Source organism: Poeciliopsis prolifica, unplaced genomic scaffold, assembly GCF_027474105.1.
Source record: "Poeciliopsis prolifica strain line A6 unplaced genomic scaffold, Auburn_PproV2 SCAFFOLD002, whole genome shotgun sequence".
NCBI lineage: Eukaryota > Metazoa > Chordata > Actinopteri > Cyprinodontiformes > Poeciliidae > Poeciliopsis > Poeciliopsis prolifica.
In genome coordinates this window covers 13,928,881-13,953,952 of record NW_026562377.1, presented here as the reverse complement: position 1 = coordinate 13,953,952, position 25,072 = coordinate 13,928,881, and the positions used below count along the sequence as shown (strand labels likewise).

The following is a 25,072-nucleotide window of genomic DNA, read 5'->3' as shown; positions in this document are numbered from 1 at the left end:
TGAATGTCAGTCTAGTTTTGCCAAGGCGTCATTATGAGAACATTTGCAGATTTATCAAAAATGTTAATTAGGAAAACTGCAGTTAAACTCATTTCAGTTCATTTGATCTTTCACCTTCAATCAAAATAACTACAACATCTTATTTTGAAGAAGTGGGATTCTTATCGGTGAAAACTATGCAGTGTGTGAATCCCAAATGCCCTAAAATAAAACATAATTCTTTGTTTTACACGTTATTCCAAAAGTATCTTTCGTCCAGTGAATGCTAAAGGACCCTGAAGAAATCCAGTTATCTTCTAGTCAAGCGATAAGCACAGCAAGTCAGACATGGCTGCGAGGGTTCACCTGCTAGTGAAAAAAAGTACAAAATGATGTACAGTCTTGAAAATGCATTCATACCCCCAGAACTTGTTTATATTATAGCTACAAATTGGGAATCCATGATAGACCATAAAAAGTAAAAAGGTTTCAGGGTTTTCAACATTTTTTCCAACTAAACCTTTAAAAAGTGCATTTTTATTTGTGAATGAACTTTGGCTATAATGACAGCTACCTAAACACTGATATTCTTGCCCAATTTTTTTTATTTCATTTATACTGTTAGTGGGTTATAATCTCAACCAATATTTTGCACTTTGAGAGTCTTGTTGGTGATTGTCGACCTCCTGAAAAACAATCCTCCTCTAGCAGGTTTTCTATATGGATGGCCTTGTAAATGACTCAGTTTCTCTGTCCTTTAAGAGGAAGATCCTCTGCACACCATGACACTCCCACCATGTTTCAGCCCGAGCTGTAGATTCATGAAGCTTCTTAAGTTACCTTGGACCTCTTGACTGCTGCCGTGATTAAGGTTCTGATTACCACAACTGCCATTTAAAAAAGCATATTTGAGAGCACTACATGATGTTTAGAATGACTTTTCTTCAAGCTGAAACTGTGTTTTTCATATTGTTATATCTATATATATATATATATTTTTTTTTTTTTCAAAAATTCTGACAAAAATCTCAGGGCTCCTTTTTTGGTGTTTTTCACATTCATGAAAAAAGTGTTGGCCTGCTAATTATTCAGAGCCATATGGCTCTGGTAGATACAGCATCTACATTTCACTCTAAACTAAACACATGTACGCTTATAACCTTTAGCAGCACTGAAGGTTGAGAAATACGCTACTAGAAAGGAACTGCCGCATGGCACAATCTATTGTTGAGACCTTAAGCTGACAGTATGCTGAGGACATGTCAAACCTAAGATGCATAAATTGTGACCCTACAAATAACCTACTCTCTGAAAAAAAAAAGTCCTCAAAGCATCCTGCTTCAGTTAAGTGGCTCAACCTCACTTGCACAAAGGCAGAACCATTTAACTTAAAAAGAAAAGGACATTTTCCTCAAACAAAATATTAGAGCCAAAAATAAAATCTCACTAGATGGTGACTAAAGTTGTTTGCTAAACAAAAGAAGAAACAGGCCCATTTGAATGTTAGAAGCTCCAAAAATGTGTTGTTTTGGAAAAAAAAATTGTCATGTTTTATTTTTTCCATAATAAATATAGACTTGCTGACAGCTTAACAATTATATTGCAAAATGTTCATACAAATGAGAATAAGGACATCAGAGCTCTGATTGCCTATGGCAACATATGACAACAAATCAGAGGAAGAGAAAAAAACATGATGGGCTGATTGCAGACGAGGGGCAGCATTAAAGAAACCAACCTGATATCGATCACATAGGCAAAAAATACCTGCATTCCCGTGGTGTCTAACCAGTAATAATAAAGAAGATGAATCTTAGTTTATAAATTTACTATTCCTTGGAACGGGAAGGAATGTGAGCCATCTTCATGCAACAGAAAATTATTTCAAGTGAATGTTTTTGGTAGTCTGCTGCCCTCTACTGTGAGCCAGAGGAATAATCGCAAACAACTCAGGAATTCAATTAATAACAAAAAATAACTGGTGTGACCCAAAGAAACTACAGTTAAAAAGAAAATATGACACAGAGAGGCACCTACAGTGGTTAGTAACACTATGCCACAGTGTTTTGTGCTGAAATGCCCACGCCATATTGGCTGATTTCTATAGGTCTTCCCCTCTCTTTTGTCTCTCCAGGCTGCTCCTGGACCTGTCCGGGTACAGCGTGTTCTGTTCCTGGGTTGTTGTGTTTTGTGCATATTTAGGAGTCTTAGAGGATCTGCTCAGTACTTGAGGCGGAGATGTCCAGTAGTCTCCAGGCAGCATATGGATTCAGCTCTTCCTGGTCTCGACACAGAGCCCACACATACATCATCCTGAGCACTTTATCCTGAAACAAAAAGTAACATATTTCACTATGAAACATCTGCTTCTATAAGTTTCAAGAAAACAAACTTATTAAAACAGTCTATTTAAAGCTTTTATATGGAAAGATACTCAGTGTTGATCACATTGATAATTAAGAGATTTGCCTTCTCAGGATTTCTAAGGAGGGAAGAATGTCCATTCAGAGGCCAAAGGTTGCTGCTGCCAACCTCCACAAAAATATTCCAGAGTATTTTATGACCATTTTCAAAAAATATGCAAAGAATTGTATAAAAGAAACTACATTATTCAGATGTTGAATAATGGAATCTGCAAACATGTCTAATTGGATATGCAAAAAATTCCTAAAAAAAGTTGAAAGAAAGAAAAAGAAACATGGCACAAAGTGAGAAAAAATAAAAAGACACTAAACAGTAAAAACAAGAATGTATTTGTCCAAATCTGCAAAATACTAAAATGTACAGTAAAAAGGTTTATTCCATGTGAAAAATATTTTATTTATCCTTTAGGTTCATTATGTAAAATTACTGATTTATTTCAACAGCTATCTGTTTTTAAGTCATTTCACATTTAAACATGTTTATTTGAACAAGTTTGAATGAAGACTGTTTCTCTCACATACTTGTAGACTCTGGGTTTTTGAATCCAGAGCAGACTGATATTGATGTTTCCAACTGGATGTTGGGGTTAAAAATCATGTAGTGTCTCCGGCTTCATTTAAACCCAATATTGTGTTTCAATATTTTCTCACATCAGAAAAATCAGCTTTTTTTGTGAAATTCTTCCGTGACTGGAAAACATATAACAGTTACAGGGGAAAAAAATCCATAACAATGATTTTAGCAGTCATTGTTTCTGTTTGGTTGTTTCACTTACAGGGTCTCCCTCCACCACCTCGCCCTTAGTGTTTCGAATCACCATCACCAGCTGAGCTTGGAAAGTTATAATCAGAACTGGACCCTGCTCCATCATCTTTCCCATGGCCAGCTAGAGAAGGAAAGGATAAAACACAAGATGAAGCAGAAAACTTAAATTACAGAAGGTTTAAATAATCTATATCAATGACTAGAGTCCAAGGTTGTTCTTTTACTATCAGGCCAAAATTTATTCACAGGTAGAGTGAATGGATTTGTGCAACTTTGGCAAATAGATTCAAGTGTTTCATGAACATTTTTTTTTATTATTTAAAAAAATCAATATGAACTGTAGTGGCCATGATTTAAATACGGAGGCTGCATCCAAGAAATAAAGATTTTTCCATTCAGGCCTGGAAAATACTTAAACTAAACTCTATTCATCTTCAGACTTTGTAGTAATCCTGGTAAATACATGAGGTCATCCTAGGTTTCTATTTCAATTCAAAATATTTATTCATCCCACTTAAAGAGGCACGTAGAGCATACATAATAATTAATAAAACATAAAATACATAAGTAGAAAGAAGGAGCAAATGGGAATATGCATTAGCAAGGTGCAAATGGGAAATGAAGTAAATAAGTCCTTGTGCAACTAAAGTCCTGTGGAATGGGGCGATGTATGTGTATAAAGGCTGGGTATTTGGGGCGTTATGTGAATGTATGTATCCCTGTAACTGTTATTTGCTGCTGTTGTTACCCTCCTCAAATGGAGGTAATTTAGAAGCAAAGTCTAAAACCAAATCTTATATGCATAGTAAACAAATCCGAACTAACTCTCTGAATGAATTTCTGAAGTAAGTAATGGCCATATTCAGCTATGTTAAGTTTTCTAGTTAACACTAAATAGACATGAATACAGACATTAATCTATTGATAAGAAGTAATAAATGACACAGATGTTTTATTGGTATCATAAAACCCCCATGGATCTGTTAATATGTTTGGCAGAAGTGATGAATGATCTCATCTTATGTTTCTGCATTTATTTAGTCTTTCTGCAGCCTACAGCCAAGTCTATGGTGACTAATAGTCACAAATTGTAACTAAACATTTCCTACAGCATAAATTAGAAAAACGGAAATAAACTGAATTTAATCACCATTTGCTGAGTTTATTACAGAATATTTAAATGAGCAACCAGTATTTTTCAGAGTACCAATTATCTGTGACTGAATGTTAAACTAGAAGAATCGGGTCTTGAGGAACTTACGTCTATATTGTCCACGTCCAGAATCTTAGAGTGGAATTGAAGTCCCATAGCTTTAGCTTGCTGAATAGGATGAGCAAGCTGGCTGTATGTCTGTAAACCAATGGACAAAGAAATAGATGATAAACAGCATTCTTAAAACCCATTTTTGTAGGAGTTGCACATTCTCAGTAGATGTTGGTCCAAAGATGAACTATTTCATAATCGTCTTTGGCAACAGAGGACCTCCAAGCTGATGTCCTCACCGCTTCATAGCACCAGTCCTTCAGTACCTCCAGATCCCCTCTGATCATGGCCTGTATAACAAAACAGTGTTTAGACATGTTTGAAGATCTTTGTTTCCAAAAATCCATACTTTTCCAAGTTCTTTTTACAGATGTTGCATTTAATCTCTTTCACTTAAAACATATAAAGAAACATTTCAACATGAATTTATTAAATGTCAGGCAATAAATATGGATAATGAAACGACTATGGAAGGACAAAATGATGAGGTCCCGTTTGGCCACAGATCGTATTGAAGCTGTTTAATACGATCTCTCCCCAAATAAACCTCGTGACAGAAACAACAGAGCTGAGCTTTTGTTCAACATACCTCGAGGATATTTGGGATGATATCTTGTTCACATTGCTTCAGGAAAGAATCCTTGTCAAAAGATGGATCCACCTTCAAGATCTCAGTTAAAACCTCTGACATTTCTGTCTTTGAAAACAGGCCACCTACACAAAAAGGCACGAAAAAAATTGTCTGTTGAAAAAAATAGTAGAATTGCTCCTACTAAATGAAATCATAACAAAACATTCTCATTAGATCTTTACGTCCAATATCTGCATCTCCAAACTATTCATACCTATGATGTCTGTCATCTTGTCAGTGACGGCACGGGAAGCTCTAATGATAACGTTGTCACTCTCATCATACTTCATTTTCATCTCAAAGAACCCTGCAGACAACAATAGGAAAAAAGAGAGGGTTAGATTGGGAGTTGAACACAGGAGAGAAACTGCAAAACATTGCAGAACTTTCCATTTGAATAATCTCAGGCTTGTGTACAGACCTCTTGGGTTATGTTCAACATTAGAAATAAACTCTTTTGGGTGGGAATGTGAGACAAAATCACTGACAAAATACTTGCTTCTGAAAAACTTCAGTGCATTACATACAAATGGACATACTTGCAACTCTTTGTTGAACTGACACCACACAGGATATTTTATCAACAGTCAAACTTGCAGTGGAACTCTGAGCAAAATGTATTGCACAAATATGATAACAGTATAACTATTTTACAAGCTATTCTTGTGATGTTTTGCAAATTATTAGCTCTTTTCCTTGTCAAAATATTACAATTTTCGGCATAATAGAAAAGAATTAAGCTTAAAGAACAACAATTGGGGAAACAATTACAACAGCAAGGACATAGTGAGATAGTTAAGGTGATTATTTCTTACTATTAAAGACCACATTGTTGTCCTTGAAGTCTTTCCATTGCTGGTACCATTTTGAATCTTTGTGCAACACCACACCTGTAGCTTCTCTAAAGAAGACAGAAATGAAAGCTTTAGAACATGCATTCAGCTCAAATACCTTTGTGACACATTTTGAGTCAGAGTGGAAAAAGCAATCACCACATCAAATAAATGAGAAATAGTAATCTAAGCTAAAGAGTTACCCGCCTTTACTCTACAAACTGCCAAGCCTGATAAAAACTCCTAAATGTGTGGAACTTCATATTCCTAACTTTAAGGGGTATTCCTCTCTCTTGGTATCAGAGGACTCAATGGGCACTCACGTACTCGTTGGCTTCGAAGACCTTCCCGTCTTCCCCCGGTCCTTTGGACGAGAACTCTGTCCTCTTTCGGAGTCGGGCTGGAGGTCTGTAAGGTCCCGTTTGGCCAAGGTCACCGATCTCCTTTTTCACACTCTCCACGCTCTAAAACAGGAATAACACCTGTAATACTCACAAGTCTCATTTTCACTATAATTCAAATCAAGGTTGATTTACTTATAGAAAAATAATCAGAAAGAAATGAACATAAAGTCACATGATCTAGGCTTGGGCTCAGTTAAGTGCATACCTGAGATATTGCTCTGAACGCACCCGTCTTCCCCAGCATCTCTCCACTCTTGGAGACCGTTTCTGCAGAAGTCTTTGCTGTTTTTGCTGCTTCCTCCATTCCCTCCTTTATTTTCTTTCCAATTTCTGTACGACTGACCTCTTCCAGCCCCTTAACATCCACACAAATAAGCAAACACATTTCAAGAGTCTACAGCAACCCATGTCAGTCAAAACAGAGGCTACAACATGGTTAGATTTATTTCACATTTACCTCTTTAACGGTCTCAGAAATGGTTCCCAACTTCTTCTTCAGAACCTCTGAGGTCTTCGTCGTTTCTGATTCTATTGTTTTCTTGGAAAAGAAAGTGGAGATGACTAACAGTCAAAAGACACCAGAGGCCAAGATGACACAAGTGGGAGTGATTTTGTTTGGGTAGAGATACTAACATATTTCCTCCGAGCTTGTTTCAGTGCATCTGACTCTTCAAGTTTTTTGGCCTCTTCTCGAAACTTCTTGATGTTTTCTTTCATTTCCTTGTTTTTGTTCAGTTCCTGCTTGAGGTTATCCAAAAACTCCCCCAAGAAACCTTTTCTCCCTCTGCCTTTTTCTCCTGACATATGCCGCATCTGAAGAAGAGGAGGCTGAGGCACAACAAAATAAATTTAAAGTATGTTTAAGGGAATTAAAAAGAAAAAGAAGAAATAATGCTTTAGAGAAATTATACATGCTCCTTAAATGTTTTCACATTTTGTCAAGTTACAACCACAAAAAGTATTTTTTTACAGTTTTCATGAGCTCAACCAACAAAACGTGCTGAGTAGAGAAAATCAAATAAATTTCTATTCTGTTACAAGTAAACTGTGTGTGGCAGCATGTTTGTAGTGGCATAATCCAAGTCCCAAACTAAGTCTTACCTTCAAAACTTAATGTGTTTTATGCTTTTGAATGTAGGTTTTATGACACCAATTCTAACATCATGCTGGGATCTTCATTGTGGCTACACTGTTTAGAGGTATGACATTTCTACTTAAAATATTTTTGAATGACCTCATGTTTATCTGTAAATTCTAACCATCAAAATTACAAGACATAAAGGCTTCAAAGTGTTTTACTCTGTCTGTATCAATATAACACATGACCTTCACGTTCTGAAAAACAAAACTTTACGATATTCAAAAGTTCAAGTCGTATCACTCAAAATGTAGTTTGCACATATCAAGTTTAGTTGCAGAAAACGTCACATGAGGTTCTGGTACCTGTGAGGATCTTGATGGGAGCCCACATATCCTGTAAACATTGGTTCTGTTCGGTAGCAGCAGGTAAGAGGAAGGGAAGGCAACCAAACCTCTTCTTAGACATATCTGAACACAGACATTAAACTTAAGTAAAGTCATAAACTCGGACAAATATGGAGAATATCACCTTTTGAGAAAATGTGAAATAATAAAACAGGATGTTAGGTATGGCATGCGTATGTAGGGACATTTTAATAAATGCAACTCCACGTCCAAATGACAAGATTTTGTCGATAAGAGCTAACACAGCTAGCTTATGCTACATTGAACGGCTGAGTTAAACCAAGCCATGCCGTCCAAAACCTACTATATATACGAAATTATTCAAATATACAATGACCGTTTTGTCATTGTTGTTCTTCAAATCTGGAGTATGAACCGCGTCCCAAGCTCTCACCTGATAACACTGACATAAGGGGGCCGCCATCTTGAATACCCTGCATGTAACCTTCTTCCGGTGGCGACCTTCTACGTCAGCAAAGAGGAACACAGATTCCCTTCTGCTCTTTAAAATAGTAATAATTATATATATATGTATGTAGCTGAATGTCTTGGATTTTTACAATCATTGCACCGTCATCTTATTCTGTTCAGTATCAAAATGGTAATCCTTATTCGCCTGATGTCATTAAGCAAAACGAAGGCAAGATATTTTAATACAACTTGATTTATTTAGCAAAACACCTTACAGATCAAAGGCAATGACAGGTGATGCATAACAGAACAAAAACGAAAAAAAGTAAAAGTTTGGTCGCTAAAATGTAGAACACCGGAATAGCCTAAAACTAAAAACATCCACTGTTACAATTTTCTAACTAAAAGTATCAACTAAAAAAAATTTAAAAAAACAAAACTTTTAATATTTACTAAACCAAGTATACTGAAGGACAAATCTCATGAGCGAGAATGTTTTAGACATTACTGACTAAATCATCTGATGCAACACAGACACACAAATTATGCATTTCTATCAATCCTAACATCGATCTCTCTCCCGTTCAAACGATAGCCGTTCATGGTTCTGCAGGCACGCTCAGCAGTTTCAGGGTTGTCAAAACGGACCACGCCACAGCCCTTGGATTTTCCATTCTCCATCTTGATGTCAGCATACTGGACCATACCTGCAATGACAATGTAGAATATGGTAAAGAGAAAAAAAAAAGAAAAAATAAGTAAAATACAACATGAACAAGACAGAATAGCTGAAACTCTGCTAGTTTTTACACTTTCTGAAAAAGAAAAGGTAATCTTACCACATGTATTAAAGGTGTCCTTCAGCATCTTCCAGGTGAAATCAAATGGCAGCTGAAAAAAAAAAACAATCAATTAAAGTTTAAAACTCAGACACTTAAACACCCTTTAAATTAAGCCGCATCGGAAACCTACATTTCTGACAAAGATCTGGCATCCCTTCCTCATGTTGCCTCCACCACTTCCAGGCCCTCCAGCTCCAGCTCCTCCAAAGGAATTCCCACCAAATCCTCGGTCCATTTCTCCAGAGCGATCAAACTGACCACCAACGCCTCCAGATCCCATTCGGTCCATCCCAGAACTCATGCGGTCAAGGCCTCCGGAGGAGAAACGGTCGAGGCCTCCAGCAGATCCCATGCGATCAAAGCTGCTTCCCATTCTATCGAGCCCAGTGTTGCCCATGCGATCTATACCCATGGAGGAGCCAAAGTCCATGCTGCCTCCCATGCGATCCAGACTAGATGGGCCGAGTCGGTCAAATCCTCCAGGGCCGAGGCGGTCTATGTTTGATGACATGCGGTCCAGGCCTGGTCCGAGCCGGTCCATACTTGGCCCGAGGCGGTCCATCCCAGAGCCCATACGGTCAAAGCCAGATCCCATCCTGTCCAGATCAGTCACACGATCCATTCTGTCCATGCCCATTCCTCCCATGCGATCCAAGCTGCCTCCTAGGCGGTCCATTCCAGAGTTTAGGCGGTCCATGCCGAGGGAATTTCCTGCAGAAATTAACACAAAACAACAACGTTTAATCATCTCAGCACAAGAAAGCACTACAGGGGCTTTGGAACAATCCAGTAAATACTGACCCATTCCTCTTTCAAAGGAGTCTCCAAAATTATTGCGAGACATTCCCATTTCATTTCGCCCAAATTCCCTGTCAAAAGCACCACCAATCCCACGATCCATCTCTGACAATGCAAGAGATGAAACCATTAGAAACATCCGGCAAGACGTGAGGAGTAGCACGCCTGCCTTGGAGTGTTTAGTGAGTCTCAACCCAAACTTACCGTTCATTCTTCCCATGCCTGAAGAACCAAAACGATCCATGTTCATTCCGCCAAAGTTGTCCATTCCTGAAAACATTGATGAAATCGTCTTAATGCCAAATTTGATGATCATGTTCAAGTGAGGAATATTTCATCTCCTGAGGGTCAATTTTAAAAACTTACCTCCTCCCATGCGACCACCCACATTGCTGAATCCCATACCATCCATTCCTGAAGGGGAGAAAAGTGTTTGTAAGAATACAGTTCACTAGACTTACTTAAATGTAAAAAGTAAGTGTCGGTTACCTCCAGGGCCCATGTTCCCCATGCCACCACCACCACCACCTCCACTTCCTCTGTTCAGCATGGTAGCATCGATAGGCTGACCTCCGGGTCCCAGCCCCAAACCAATACCACTGAGTCCACCTAGTTTCAGGGAAAAATTGCAAAACTTTAAATTCCTGTCTGCACAAAAGTGTATTTTTTCAAAAACTACACAAGATTAACTCCCAATCGTACTATATATGAACCGAACTGGGGAAAGCACCTAATTTTCCTGAAGTATCCAACATACATTACTGTGTTTTGCTATTACTTTGGGAAGACTTAATCCACAATATTTTCAGAATTAGCTGGTATAATAAAACCAAACCTAAAAATATCTTGCAAGTATGCTTACGCGGAAGAGAGGATCCTCTATCTGGTTGTCCAAAATCTTTAGGGAGGGATTTCTCATCCTGGAAAAAAGAAAGATGTCAGAAAGTTTAAAATGATGTCCCCTTTTGTAAGAAAATTGATTTAACAATCCAGGCTTTGTAACACACCAGTTTGACATGCATGGTCCTGTTAAATAAGAGCTGCCCATTGAACATAGCTGAGGTATAATTAAGGAAATGCACACAAAATGCCAGGAAACCAAGTTGTAAAAATAAAAATGAGGTATTTAATCTGATAAAGGATACAGACAGCTTGGACTGCTTCAATGGGCATTTCAAACGTCACTGTGCCCATGCCTCTGCTTTTGCCATCCCTGTCCTCCAAAATGTCTGTCCTCAACACGACACCTGCCATGCCGAACACCTCTTTCAGCTTCTTCCATCCCACTTTGTAATCCAGCTGCAACAACAATTGATGAGATCAGTTATAAAATAAAGACTGTGACCTAGTTCTTTCAGTCTGATTCACCAGCTTTTTATTCTGGTCAGGTTGTAGCAGTAAATTAAATAAATAAATCAATCCTTGGAAATTTTATTGTTAAGTTTAGGCTTACTTATAAAATTCCATTCTTCCAAGTATTTGCTGTATTTAAGCTATGCACTTATTTCTTAATATTCAGATTGAATGTTAAATGTAAATACAATAGCATGTCTAAAACTCTTGAAAACTCACATTGGCCACAAAAATGGTGCTTCCAATCCTGCCAGTCTGAAGACCATGAATGACTTCATTGGGAATGTTGGGGTTGTTCAAAAGGCTGGGAGGAATGCTGACCAGGGGACCTCCTGGTCCGGGCCCCATGCGATCCATGCCCCCCATACGATCCATCCCTCCCATGCGATCCATCCCTCCCATGCGATCCATGCCCCCCATGCGATCCATCCCTCCCATGCGATCCATGCCCCCCATTCCTCCCATGCCTCCTGGGTGACCTCCAGCTTGTTGGGACTTGCCAATTTCTCTCTGAGCAATGACACCATCAGGATCCTAAGAGAGAAAAAGTTTAAACACCACTCAAGCTTTTTGAACATCCAAAATGTGTCTCTCCGTTCTTCCCGGCAGTCTACCTCCTTCACTTTAAGGGGCCGCCCGTTGAGGTTGTGCTTGTTGACACTTTCCACTGCTTTCTTCATAAGTTCTTCTGTTCTGAACTCAACAACACTGAACAAAACATTCAAAATCAGAAATGCAGGGTCCTACTTTCCTATATACACAGAAGGTAATTATGAAGAAATGTGTACTTACGCGCAACCCTTTTGATTGAAGTCATCAGAACAGGCAATATAAATACAAAAAAAAATTAATTAGAAATGATAATATTTATCTGGTTATTTAACTGACATGTAGAAAATGGAAATGACATGCACAAGAAAGAGTGAAACACACAAAAGTCTTCACAAAGCCTATGTAAATTAGATTGACAAATATTCCCAAACCAGTCAGTGACCAAGCAGGAATAGTGAAAATTCAATTTCTCATCTCAAACCATCCAAAGGGAAGAAACTCCACAATACGATAGGTTTCCACTCCATTAAGATATTTTAAAAAGGTGTCTTTTCCAATTACATTTAACAAAAACATCAAACAGCTTTGTAACAACATCTTGCCAAGTAAACCCCTTAAGTCGTAAGGAACAAATCCAGCAACCAAAAGGGAAATTATTCAATCCAGTGGATTGGAAGCAAGTAATGCTGATGTCCTGTTGTAAAACCATCAACTGTTCAGGATGGCCTCAAATCAGTGGCACAGACGACACCACCAAAGACACGCCTCCAGCACGTTACCATCTCAAGAACTCCACCAGGTTTCTATTTCTGAACAATTCCCAGCAATAACTAATGAAACCAAGGCTGACAAACACATGTTTGTCTAGGTTTAATCATGTATTTTGATTGTATGTATTTGCACTTACCCTCGATTTGCCTTCTGCGTCCATTAAGTGTTCCACGTACGTTACCTCACCCACTACAAATCAGATTCCAGAGACGACACACACCAAGGGGAGAGAAGCCGAGAGAACAATGGGGGTTTAGAGCAGAAACAAGGAGGAAGGCCGATGAGCTCTGACTGCTAGAGTCTTGAGCTGTCCCCCAGCACCTCAGCAGCACAATATGGTACAGGTCTACAAAAAACAAGCTTGGATCTTTAAAAAAAAAAAAACATGTAATAAGACTTCTTAGTCTGTCCTTGTAAGAATTCTCCAGAAACAACAAAAGCAGTAGATTGAAGAAACCAACTGTTGAAATGACCAATAAATAGCCTTCAGATTTGGCTAAAACAGTGAAGACCACCTTCTCCATGCAGTTTACTGACCATACAATTTCAAGTTAGAAAAATCCCATACAAAACCTCTGCCTAATTCAGGACACACCTAGTGATACTTAGTCAAATGTTGCCATTTTGTCCCTCACCCTAACACAATGAAACCTTCCCATCAGATCTGCAGCTACAAAAATAACCGTGTTCTTGAAGACAACAAATTCTTGAGCAAAGGATACTTCTTTAACTACGAACCTGTTCCAATAGTGCTGATTTGCAAAAAAAATATAAATAAATAATAATAAAAAAGGAACTAAATTTTAAAAATATTTTTAATTCAATGGCAACCACTGTCAATGTTCCAGGTCACATGGCTGTTCACCAAATGGACATCAGTGACCTAAGCTTTCAAAACAAGGACAGTACAAAAAGAAGCTGCTTTGTTTTGTAGACCTGTACCCCACAGAAATCCCCAGCAAAGAGCTGTGTGTGGCACAACATGGAGATCTGCTGAGAAAACATTTGCTTGTCAAGGTCACACCTAAAAAAGAAAATGCAATTTAACTCAACAGTTGACAGAAACGAACACTTGGCCGGCCTTCTCCAAAAAGACTGTTCCGTTTATAAACACATTCTTTAACTTAGCAGTTCATTGCATGGCTAATGACATGTGGTCAATTCCGATATCCCATAACTATTCAACTCTTCATGCAAATGGAAGATAATGTGATCTTTGCAGAAATCAAAATGTCTGCACAAAGCTATTTTATAACTGGACGTGTTTCCAACAAATTTTACAGAATTTCAACATATACAGGTGGTTAGATACTCCAACTGAAAAGACAATATTTTTGTCACTTGTTAGAGTAAACCTCATTATGCCATTCAAGATCCCAAGCCAAGGGATTTTCACATTAGTCAACTTGCTTGAATAACAACCTCCATTTCACAAACACCTCAGAGGTTACAATAACCTCAATGGCGACTCCATGTTCAATCCAGGTACACAGCACTTGTACAAAATGGAAGCAACTCCTTAGATTGTGGTGATGTTCCAGAAAAACTCTCAACAACCTGAAGAACCACTCCGACAAGGCCTTCAGAAGTGATATGGTCAAACAAAATAACCCTGGATGCAGATGCCTGAAAAACACACACTTAAATGTCTCTTACCAAAAAACCTTACCTTTCTCTTTCATCAGGTCTTTGAGGGCTTGCCATTTCACATCGTAGGGGATGTTACTGACAAACACTCTGTATCTTTTCACGTTGCCATAGGGATCATAGCGACCACCTCCACCTCTCTTAGGGGGTCTCTCCTTCCTGCTGGAACTAGATTCATTCTTGGGTTTCCCATTAATTCCCCTGAAGCACAAAAGTTAAACGACAATTAAATCTCAAAAGCTAATTTTAAGCAATATTTATGGAAAACAAAAACAAAACACTGGCGATGCAAATACAACTACTTCTAATCATACAATGCATTCTCAGAAAAAAAACCCCCACCAACATTCATTTCATCCTCAAAAAGGTCGGCAGGACTAATGTTTGGCCACATGGCAAGTCACCTAAATATCGACCTAAAATGGCAATAGAACAAATAAAACAGACCCGGCGCCATACAGAAAAAATACTATCCATCTTCTTTCCCAAGAAACATGAATTTATGATCCACACTACCAAGTATCTACACCAACAGTCTGATTTAAGCAATCGACTTAGTTGGCGCCAGTAAATAGACGGATCCCAGGCCAAGCCCTATTTGGTGATTTAAATCAAACAGCAAAGATAAAACGCATGCACCTCTTCGAGTTACGAACTATATCCTATACTACATTTTTAAAAATATTTTCTAATATTCTTGGACTGAACATAAATGATAGTACGTCAGCTTGTACAGAACTAGAACCGCTAGGCCCAACTAGCTAGCTACAACAAAGAAAACGACAATGAATGGACTCACTCCTGCTGCGGCAACTCGATAGTAGCCTCGATGTTGTTGTCTCCCTGCTCGCCCGACATTTTGTTGAGCTGATGAAAGTGGAAAGAAACCTGAAATTACTATTGCAGATCAGAAAGGTATTACCAGATCGACTTAGTGTAATAGCACAGATCGCTCTTAGGTATTACGAAAATGGCGGAGCAGAAACTGGGGGGCCAGTTTTAAATCTTTCGCAACTGCTTCCGGTAAGTTGGGAGCTGCTGCTATCAAACGGGATTTCAAAATAAGAGCACCGCCAAATTTTAACCCAAACCTTTCAAATATGAATTATTTGTTGCAATTGTGTCATTATTTTATTATGGCTATAATGAGATTTTTAAAAACTAAATTCCAAAGTTTTTTGATGCAAATAAAAATATAATACTTCCAAAAAACATGAAACAGAGCAAAATATTAAAAAATTATAATTTTCTAGTTGGATCAGTTAAGAAACTTTTTAATCTTGTTGGTAATAGGACCTAATGTGTATATATTTTTAAAAAATCCTTAAGTGTTTTTTATATATCAGTAACTATGTATGCTAATCATTAACAAAATATTCTTGTTGAACAGTTATCTACTCAAAGTTTAACGAGAGTTATTATTTATGTATTTATATAGATATACTTGTAAATTTATGCTTGTAAAAATTTATTCGAAAAAGATCTGCCTGAATGATAAATTAGGGACAGTAAGAATAACTGAAATAACTTTCATCTCAACCCCGGAATAATAAAATATTTACAGAATATGCAAATAAATTATGACAATCAATACACACCAAAAACGAAAGATTTTTTTTTTTAGAAAAGTACAGCATCCCCAGATTGATAACATATTTGCACAAGTTCAACCTTGTCCTTCCAAAAAATATTATATTTATACAAGAAAGAAATATTTTTGCCTTTTTAAAATACATTTATAATTCATATGTTTTTATTGAGCGCAAAGTCCGAACAAACTCAAATTCCTTGTGTGCAAAACTTGAATAATACTGATTGATCTTAGTGGGTCTCAATTAATTGATTGCTCCTTCTCAGCCAAGTTCTACTGTTTCTTTTCAGTGTATGCATGTTCACATGCTCACAGGCTGAAAGATTCTTGAAAAGGCAAGCAGTCGACTGGGTTTCTATCTACACATATGTTTTGTCAGTCGACATAAACTGAATATGACTGTTTTTAAAACTCAGTATGAATTGTACCTGTCTTGTGAAATGATTTTAAAACTCCTCAGGATTCAAACAAATTGTGACATTCAGTTTCTACAGCACTTGTGCAATAACATGATTTAACTGGGGTTTGGGCAGAATGTAATATATTGTATCGTAAAATTGTCAGTTATAATTTGATTCTATTTAAATATGAAGCATCTCTTACATTACTACAGGCTCAAGCAGTTACCAGTGCACCATGGTGTAATTTGAATTTAGAAATCATTGAAGGCAACTTGTTGGAGGCCTTAGGAAAACATTTTCAGCCATGAATTTTGTCAGGCTTTTCAACACAATGCCACAACACCGACACCAAAGTTTAAAAAGAGTGTCTCTAAGACATGAAATGGTATGTCAGAACAACTGTCTTCATCTGCAGATTTCCTGATTAAGTGAGTGCCTATGATGAATGACCATTAGGTGAGACATCATACAGTTCATCTGCATATTATACTAGTATAATCTACATATAGATTAAGAAAATTTATTCCGTTTGGAATATTCCAAAACGGATTCACTTTAATAAAAAAAAGAGTAACTGAGTTCAGAAAGCAGCAAAAGTGACCCCCCAAAAAATGCTAACTTATTGCTCCTCCACACCACAGGGAGGCGACGGTGAATTCTTCTCGGTGTAGTCAGAATGGAATGATCGGCGTCGATGTTTAGCTAGCTACCGCTCTGCCTTTAACAACAAAACATTTTGTTTGTTTGTTTTTGTAAATATTTTACGCGTATCTCCTAAGCCAAAATAGCTACAATACTAAAAAATATACAAGCATATTCAGGTATTTGGAGTAATTTGAGACAAAAGCTTGAGAAATACATCCGTTAGCCTTTAGCTTTGATGGCATCTGTTGTACTGTTCCGTTCAGAGAATGAATGAGCGCCTGTAGGTTCGTGAGCGGTAATTCTGTTTGACAGACTGAAAAAAGCTTTTATAAACAGCATAAGAAACATATAATTACTATGGCTACCGGTGCTGATGTTCGGGATATTCTGGAGCTTGGCGGAACGGACAACGATGGTCCCATCAGTAAGAAAGATCTCATCAACTCGGATAAGGTGAGAGAAAGTTTAACAGTTACTGATTTGTTCGAGCGCAGATATATCTTGGTAAATTAGAATGACACAATATGATTTATTTCTGTTAAGTTGGATGTTTAGGGCCTACAGTTATGAAAACCGAATGTCATTGAAAGTTAGACTATCTTGACCAATACGAACTATTTTTAAAACAGACATTTTGTGCTATAGTCATGAAGAAGACAGTTGTTGACACCCTCCACAAAGAGGGTGAGATACTAAAGCGCCACTGATACAGAGCGGACTGAAAGCATATCAATAAAAAGTTGAGTGAAAGAAAAAAGTGTGACTGCAAAATGTGTATTAACATATGGGATAACCACAGCCTTAACATGATGGTAAGGTTTGGTATTATCATATACTGGGGGTATGTAACGCCATTATAATTCAGATGTATTTTTTTTCCCCTTTACTCGCTGCAGAAAAAATCCAAGAAAGCAACTGAGACGCTGACTTTCAAGAGACCAGAGGGAATGCACAGAGAGGTTTATGCTCTTCTCTATTCAGATAAGAAGTATGCATTTCTTTCCAAACATACATTTATGTGTTTTTTTTGTTGTTCCTCTAATTCACTTTATATTTCTACAAAATGTTTTCCTGTTATAGAAGCATATGTCCTTGGTTTAATTCCTAGGTTTGACATGAAGTAAATGGTTTAGAGGCTTTTACTACATATCATCTCCTTCTCTCTCAGACCTGTCTCCTGTTTAGCTACTAATGAATAAATGCCACTAGTGCAAAAAAAGCAGGAAAAAAAGGAGAAGAAAAAAAAACCCATTGTTTTTGTCATTTATTTACCTATAGAGACGCACCGCCTCTGCTGCCTAGTGATACCACTCAAGGTTATCGGACCGTCAAGGCCAAGCTTGGATGTAAAAAAGTTCGTCCCTGGAAATGGATGCCTTTCACCAATCCAGCTCGCAAAGATGGGGCTATTTTCCACCACTGGAGACGGATGGCAGAGGAGGGAAAGGACTACCCTTTTGCTCGCTTTAACAAGGTAAGCTCCGCTTGTCCCTTTACAGATGTTCAAGATAAAGACAAAAAATATTTTAAAGTATTCTTCCAATTCTTTTTTTATGATGTTTCCGTTTTCTTATTTGCATGTGCAGACAGTCCAAGTGCCAGTGTATTCAGAGCAAGAATATCAAATGCATCTCCATGACGATGGCTGGACCAAGGGAGAGACAGACCACCTCTTTGACCTGTGCAAGCGCTTTGACCTGCGCTTTGTAGTTATCCACGACCGCTATGACTACCAACAATACAGAGTAAAGTTCCCAGAACTGGTGTTTACTGTTTATGAGAAAAATCCCAACTCTGAGACATTTGCATTTGGAATAATTTTTCTGAATTTGTGCATCTTTAGAAACGCTCCATAGAGGACCTGAAAGAACGATATTATAACATTTGCGGTAAGCTGACCAAGGTCCGTGCAGCCTCTGGGACCGAACCCAAAATCTACATCTTTGATGCTGGCCATGAAAGGCGCCGCAAAGAGCAGCTGGAGAAGCTCTTTAATCGCACACCTGAGCAAGTTAGTGATATTTTTACCTTCAATATTCCTAAAATCTGATGAAATGTGCTAAATATAAACTATAATTTTTGTAGTTAAATCTCAATAAAGTGTAGCAATGTTGACAAGTCAATTTCAATAAGTGAAAAGTTACGCACATTTTTCTGTCTCTAATCTTTTTTTCATTTAACTTTAAATTGAAACACACAGCACTCTGAAAAACCAGCTTGTTTAACAATGGTAGAAATGACCTCCTGTGACCCTTTGTGGACTATGTCCATGGGAATCGGCTGGAATACTATAGTTTGGGCCTCAACATGACACTTCTATATTTAATTGTTATTATGAGTTCAGTGTAATAAGATTTAGTTTTCAAGCCAAAATCATCCAAATTAACAAAAATAAAAACTCAAACCATATCACTCAGTTTAATGAATCTATATAATAAACATGTTTATTAATTCACTTGTAAATTGATTTAAGGTAAAAGCAGAAATATATCAATGACTTTCAAATTGATTAAAACACACTTGAACTGTTTATGAAAACTGATTATGTGCCTTCTGTGCCCATTTAATAAGAAAAATACACCTCTCTTGTTTGTCCTCTAGGTGGCAGAAGAAGAGTATCTTATTCAGGAGCTGCGGAAGATCGAGAATAGGAAGAAGGAGCGTGAGAAGAAGGCTCAGGATCTGCAGAAACTCATCAAAGCAGCTGACACGACTACAGAGCTGAGGCGAGCTGAAAAGAGAGTCTCTAAGAAGAAGCTCCCTCAAAAAAGAGACACAGAAAAACCAGTAAGCAAAGGAACTCCACAAAAAGTTTAAAAAAACCTCATTTGAATAATTGATATTTAGAAGATCTAAATCAGTTTTATTTTGTGATGTTTTTTTCAGCAGTTGTCACTCAAATAACCTTAAAGTGTCATTTTCGTGTCACCAAAGTAATAAATTACTCCGATTTGTCCCATCATATTTATTTGATTGTCTTTGATAGCAATCCAAAAGTTGAAAATAAAATAAAATCCTGTAATTTTTTTTCTCCAGGCTGTTCCAGAGACAGCTGGCATCAAGTTTCCTGACTTCAAGTCCGCCGGTGTCACTCTGCGCAGTCAGAGGGTGAGTGTCGCTTCTTCCTCCTGCATAAATAACCCAGTTGGGAGTCAAAACCTCCAATGAAATAGAAATCAGTCTTGAAACTGCTCTAGTCAGGAATAAATTATCACACAGCTTTCTTTTTAAAGCCATGAAAAACTTTTTAGAAAAAGCACTAGTTTTTTTTTTTCAACCAGAAGCCTGGTGGGTTGGTGCTAAATTTGATGTATGAAAGTAACATGAGTTCCAAACTTATCTTTTATTATCACTGTGATGATTAAATCTGCTGCTGAACAGCTAATATCTGTAAAAGCAGCAAGAAGATCCTTATTTATCATGAAGACTGATGAGGAGCTTCTGATCTCAATGGAAAATGCATTAGCACAGCTGAGGAAGTGGAGAGCCCCTATGGCTAATCAGTCAGATGCAGTTCACTGGATAAAGACATTTTGATCTGACCCGCTGAAGTGCATTTCATACAAATTAAAAGCCCTGAGGTGAAGCCGTTTATCCTAATATTGCCAGTACCTTAAATCACAGCCCTGCGCTGGTGCGTTTCTCCGTCTCTCTCTGTTATTCAGATGAAACTGCCAAGCTCTGTTGGCCAGAAGAAGATCAAGGCCATTGAGCAGATCCTGGCAGAGCAAGGAGTGGGTGAGTATGAATAAATATTAGCAATCAGCTAGCATTTTATAGTTTCACATGTTCAGCAGTCCTCTGCAGTAAATGTGAGTTTGAGTAGAGCAGGAAAAGTGACAACTTCAGTAGATTAGCAGGGTTCCCAGGCCGTCCAGAAAAGTGTGAAGTTTGTGTTTTTTTTGGGGTTTTTTAATGATGTATTTATTTTAGACTGAAAATGAAACAGAAAGATGACAAATTATAAATAAGATCAAACAATAGTGAAGATATAATCTTCAAAAGCCAACATTAATGAATTTTATAGTCTAAAAGAGGGTGATGGTTGAAGCACCTACATATAAATGGCTTAACTTCCAACTGATCTGGAATGAAATCCTCTGAAAGTATTAAAAAAAAAGTGTAAATCACCAAAACTATTAAAAACAAATAAGTACATATTTATTAGAAGTTTAGGATCTGTCTTTTGTCATCTCCACATGTCTTACTGTTTTACATTTTTAATTTTAACTGGAGGTGTGTCGTTTCACATGAGTCAGCAACGGACCTCTGTTACCATAAACCTCTGTTTTCAAACAAAATGTGAAAGTGTACAGGTAATAGGTAGTGATAATTGTTCCTTTTAACACTTTTTTTTTACTAAACTGATGAATAAAACTCAAGTGTTTTAAGAACCTTCCTAAGATTTATTATATAATTTGATAGGCGGATGCATTAATACACTATGACCAACCTTTAACTTGCCACAACATCTTCACACCTGTCAATTAATCTAAGCTTCTCAAGCTGACTTTTCATTCATCTCTTCTGTACCTCATTCTTTTGGATCTAGATCTCAACCCGATGCCCACAGAGGAGATTGTGCAGATGTTCAATGAACTCCGCAGCGACCTTGTGCTCCTGTATGAACTGAAGCAGGCCCACAGCAACTGTGAATACGAGCAACAGATGCTCCGTCATCGTTACGAAGCCCTTCTTAAAGCTGGCAGTGGGGCCGGGTGTGAAGGCCTCACAGGAGGAGGGATTGCTGGAGTCCCACAGGGTGTAGATCTCAGTGCTGGAAACAGTATTGCATCCTCCACTCCAGCGGTAGAAGCTCAGTCATGGCCCAATGTAGATGACATCAAGGTGGAACCAAAGGAGCAGATCATTGATGTTGTAGGAGCGCCACTCACCCCCAACTCGGTAAGCATAGACTGAGCCAAACGTTTTTGTACCATTGCAAACACCTGTGTGAAGAAATCTAGCACTGTCTTTTTTAAGTTGTTTTATAAATGCTAAGATTATAACTTTAGAAAGCTCCAATAATGAGCCTTAAGCTCATTATTTGAGCATAAAGCTAACAAATAATGAAGTGCTGCTAATCAATGAGTTTAATGGTCTTGTTTTTTATATACATAGAAAACTTTGAAAATTGGTGATTCAGCGTCAGTGACCTGCTGCAGTCTAAGCCGAATAAAATATACATGTGACATTTTTACCGGTTAATGTTGTCCAACAAGGAGTACCTTGAGTAAGCATCCAAGATCCCTGATGAGAACTATCCCTCTACACACCCGACCTCAGTCCGGTCCTCCGTCTGTTTGGCTATCAGTACATAAATATAATTTTCAGCTATGGCTTCCGTCTGCATTTGGCTTCTTCTGGAACAGAATTAAGATGCACACCTCGCATCTATGACGTAAAAGCCAAATAAAATGCAACATGACTGTTCAGACTGCAGATGCTTCATAAATTGTCGACTGTACCCAATTTAGTGCCGCTTACGGAAGTGGATTTTTTTGGGAGTGTAAAACTCAGAATTGGGCCGCTCGGACTGCCCAATTTCAGATTTGGTTTACATTTACCATCTGTGTGAATATAGTATTGGTGGGCAAAACATGTTTAATCCTTCACCGAAGAAGATGTGATCTCTGACATTCTCTAATACGATTGTCCCTTTGCAGCGCAAGAGGCGAGAGTCTGCTTCCAGCTCATCTTCAGTAAAAAAGGCGAAGAAGCCCTGATGAGAGCTCATACAGTCTGGAGGACAAACGACTGGGTTACTTATCCTGATGACAGTGGAGTGCCCAGGAGTCTTATGGCCGGACAAGATGGACACAACCAGGGCGGTCACCATATTACTGTCCATTTACACAGACAACCACAGACTCCACACACACATAAACACAACCCCTCACCTACTAACGAGACCTCTCCAAACCCTCCCCGTCTGGCCGTGACAAAGGCAATGACTGAGTGACATTTCATTCCATTACTGCTCGTCTCCCTGCCTCCACCACCGGTTGCCCATAGATGAGGCAAGAGCAACTGTAAATTGCAAGGCTGAACTAATCGGGACAGGGTGAAGAAGGTGGGAATGACTGGGTAATTGAAATGAATTGGAATGAAAGACCAGAGGCAGGGAGTGGGTGGACCTGGAACCGCAATGCTCATTGGAGTCATCTGAGTTTTTTTTTTTCTTTTTGTAGCTTAATAATCCAATGGTGTTTACTGGAAATGTGTTCCAGTGTCATCTTGCAGAGGTGGATCCCTTGAGACTGGAGTTCTGTTCTCTTCCTTCTCTATATTTTTATGTTGAACTGTCTTAATGTTCTTTTATGATTACTTCAAAAAATTTTCTGCTTACAAGAAAACAAAATAAACATGTTTTTAAAAAAAAATTGTGTCTAGTTGTTTCTTTTCGGATGGTGTGGACTTGGAGGGTAATGAGTGTTGAATACAGATTTGTTCAGAAAATTGTAGGATCCTGACATTCTTACCTTACCTGTCATCTAAGTTAAGTGACAAGTAATGACTCCATTAATATGATAATTAAGCAGAGCCAATGAAACTTCATTAAGTTTCCCCCTTCTCATAATATTGCTAATTGCTTGTCAATTATGGTGTTTAGCCTACTTAGGCATTAATTTCTATGCAAATTTTGAATGTGTTTGCCAGGAAAGGGAAGCTTTTTGATTTGGGGATACGCATTAGTAGTTTATCAGCCCTTGAAAAAGTATTGTTACCCTCTAAAACAAATGTGTCAAATTCAAGGACCAGGGGCAATATGTGGCCATAGACATCTAAAATTAGAACTTCCCATTTCTAAAGTTCGCATTTTCTCTGTGTACTGCCAGGATCCTCTGTGACCCTGAGCAGACAATCAAATCATATTTATGTATCAGAAATCTAGACATAAATCTAATTGAGAATCTTAGGCAAGACTTGAAACTTGAAATTCACAGATTCTGTCTGTTGAAAAAAAAATTAATCTGTAACGCGGCCCTTTTAAATTTAGTACAAGTATGTATCAATTTTTGGAACATAGATCTAGATCAATTTTTAACAAATGTTTTGAAATGGCAAATTTTTAAAGCAAAATAATCATGATTTGACCTAAACCGTTACATACAATAAATTATTTTATTAGTCTGAATCCCACATGTGTTGTTTTATGGAAAGCGTCTGACTTTCAGATAAAAAAAGAAAAACATGTTACTATTTTTAGGTTTTTTAGTTGTACTTTTTTTATTTTTTGCAACAATATTTCTTGGAGATTCTCCAGATGTTTCACAGACTTGGCTCTGTGCATGGCACATGTGGAACATTTTAAGAAAATCTAATCATGAGAAAACATCTGCTTGTATTTTTCCCAACTAATTTGTTAAAAAAATTTAACTTTGTTTACATGAGAAGCAATATTATTTTTGTAATTTCAAGATTTTGCAGCTCCTGATGTTTTGTCATAATGCTAATAGCCTTTTATCTCTTTTTCCATCTTTAACCTGCAGAAAAAAACACATTATACCACCTACAGCAACATTTCCTCTATGTTCTACAATTAAAATGAGTTGTCTACTTTTTAACTTCAAAATGACAGATAGTTAGAGTTGGGGTTATTATTTTTAATAATAATGAGATTTTTAGTGAACATTTGAAGCCTGTAATTTTCAATTTAAAAGTTTTGCATCATGTTTTTTCTGTAAAAAAAAAACATGAAAAAAAAAATCATATTTTTGCTTTATCTTCAAATTCAAAATTCTTTCCTCTTGAAATGTGCATTCATCAATACTGTAATCAAGCTGCTTTTTATTCACAGCTTCAGTAAGCACTGCTAAGGTTGCAGTAGTATACCCATCCTCACTCTGAAGGCCATTTTATTGAGATGGAGAGAGAAAAAGAGTGAGAGGAGGCAAGTAAACATGGGTAAAATGGATTCCCTGTGTCTATATTTCATGTTGAAAATTGGCTCATAAATCCAGTGGCTTGATCTATGGAACTCGTCGTTGGCTGAAAAAACCTCTGTAAATGTGTAATTTCTCCCTTGACAGAACACAGCCGAAAGGCGATCTTTCTTTCGCGTCCTCCTCCCTTCTCTCAGCCCTTCTTCTCTGTCTTTCATTCTCTCTCTCTCTACAGGTCGGCTGTTGGATTAATGCCCTCCCCCTCCTCTTCTCTCCTTTCATGCTCCTCTGATATCTTCTTCATCACTGCCCATCCATTTATTAAAACTGGGGCTTCCTTGCTACACCTCTTAGCCATCCCAAGTTACAAGGCTGATATAAAATGAGAAG

The 25,072-nt window shown here is 37.8% G+C and overlaps 3 protein-coding genes across 3 annotated transcripts; 1 reads left to right on the top strand and 2 right to left on the bottom strand.

The window, feature by feature from the left end:
- Positions 1–1,480: 1,480 nt before the first annotated feature.
- Positions 1,481–8,236, bottom strand: timm44 (translocase of inner mitochondrial membrane 44 homolog (yeast)). Its single transcript, XM_055019941.1, has 13 exons — positions 8,180–8,236; positions 7,744–7,848; positions 6,934–7,128; positions 6,758–6,838; positions 6,506–6,655; positions 6,224–6,360; positions 5,879–5,964; positions 5,278–5,370; positions 5,022–5,146; positions 4,672–4,722; positions 4,430–4,519; positions 3,179–3,289; positions 1,481–2,306 (listed from the first exon to the last, which is right to left on the bottom strand). The coding sequence occupies exons 1-13, from the start codon at positions 8,207–8,209 to the stop codon at positions 2,187–2,189; spliced, it is 1,374 nt and encodes a 457-aa protein (XP_054875916.1). The 5' UTR covers positions 8,210–8,236; the 3' UTR covers positions 1,481–2,186.
- A 195-nt stretch (positions 8,237–8,431) lies between these two features.
- Positions 8,432–15,164, bottom strand: hnrnpm (heterogeneous nuclear ribonucleoprotein M). The gene is made up of 16 exons (XM_055055019.1): positions 14,959–15,164; positions 14,182–14,360; positions 12,649–12,701; positions 11,982–11,989; positions 11,804–11,897; positions 11,409–11,723; positions 10,982–11,135; positions 10,844–10,893; positions 10,699–10,756; positions 10,326–10,445; positions 10,203–10,250; positions 10,041–10,106; positions 9,840–9,941; positions 9,169–9,749; positions 9,036–9,087; positions 8,432–8,903 (listed from the first exon to the last, which is right to left on the bottom strand). The coding sequence occupies exons 1-16, from the start codon at positions 15,015–15,017 to the stop codon at positions 8,740–8,742; spliced, it is 2,103 nt and encodes a 700-aa protein (XP_054910994.1). The 5' UTR covers positions 15,018–15,164; the 3' UTR covers positions 8,432–8,739.
- A 1,663-nt stretch (positions 15,165–16,827) lies between these two features.
- On the top strand, positions 16,828–23,171 carry dmap1 (DNA methyltransferase 1 associated protein 1). Its single transcript, XM_055020382.1, has 10 exons — positions 16,828–17,249; positions 17,693–17,784; positions 18,075–18,270; positions 18,383–18,541; positions 18,640–18,807; positions 19,398–19,583; positions 19,833–19,904; positions 20,462–20,534; positions 21,349–21,701; positions 22,463–23,171. Exons 1-10 carry the CDS (start codon positions 17,154–17,156, stop codon positions 22,520–22,522), a joined length of 1,455 nt encoding a protein of 484 aa, XP_054876357.1. The 5' UTR covers positions 16,828–17,153; the 3' UTR covers positions 22,523–23,171.
- The last annotated feature ends 1,901 nt before the right edge of the window (positions 23,172–25,072 follow it).

Excerpts from the sequence above, each read along its gene's own strand:
- dmap1 (XM_055020382.1), top strand. The coding sequence starts at position 17,154 with ATGGCTACCGGTGCTGATGTTCGGGATATTCTGGAGCTTGGCGGAACG. Across the intron at positions 20,535-21,348 it reads CCTGGCAGAGCAAGGAGTGG|ATCTCAACCCGATGCCCACA; the intron begins GTGAGTATGAAT and ends TTTTGGATCTAG. Across the intron at positions 21,702-22,462 it reads CGCCACTCACCCCCAACTCG|CGCAAGAGGCGAGAGTCTGC; the intron begins GTAAGCATAGAC and ends GTCCCTTTGCAG.
- timm44 (XM_055019941.1), bottom strand. The coding sequence starts at position 8,209 with ATGGCGGCCCCCTTATGTCAGTGTTATCAG. Across the intron at positions 6,839-6,933 it reads AACAAGCTCGGAGGAAATAT|AAAACAATAGAATCAGAAAC; the intron begins GTTAGTATCTCT and ends TTCTTTTCCAAG. Across the intron at positions 4,723-5,021 it reads TCATCCCAAATATCCTCGAG|GCCATGATCAGAGGGGATCT; the intron begins GTATGTTGAACA and ends TTTGTTATACAG.
- hnrnpm (XM_055055019.1), bottom strand. The coding sequence starts at position 15,017 with ATGTCGGGCGAGCAGGGAGACAACAACATCGAGGCTACTATCGAGTTG. Across the intron at positions 10,446-10,698 it reads TAGAGGATCCTCTCTTCCGC|GTGGACTCAGTGGTATTGGT; the intron begins GTAAGCATACTT and ends CCCTGAAACTAG. Across the intron at positions 8,904-9,035 it reads GGACACCTTTAATACATGTG|GTATGGTCCAGTATGCTGAC; the intron begins GTAAGATTACCT and ends TTGTCATTGCAG.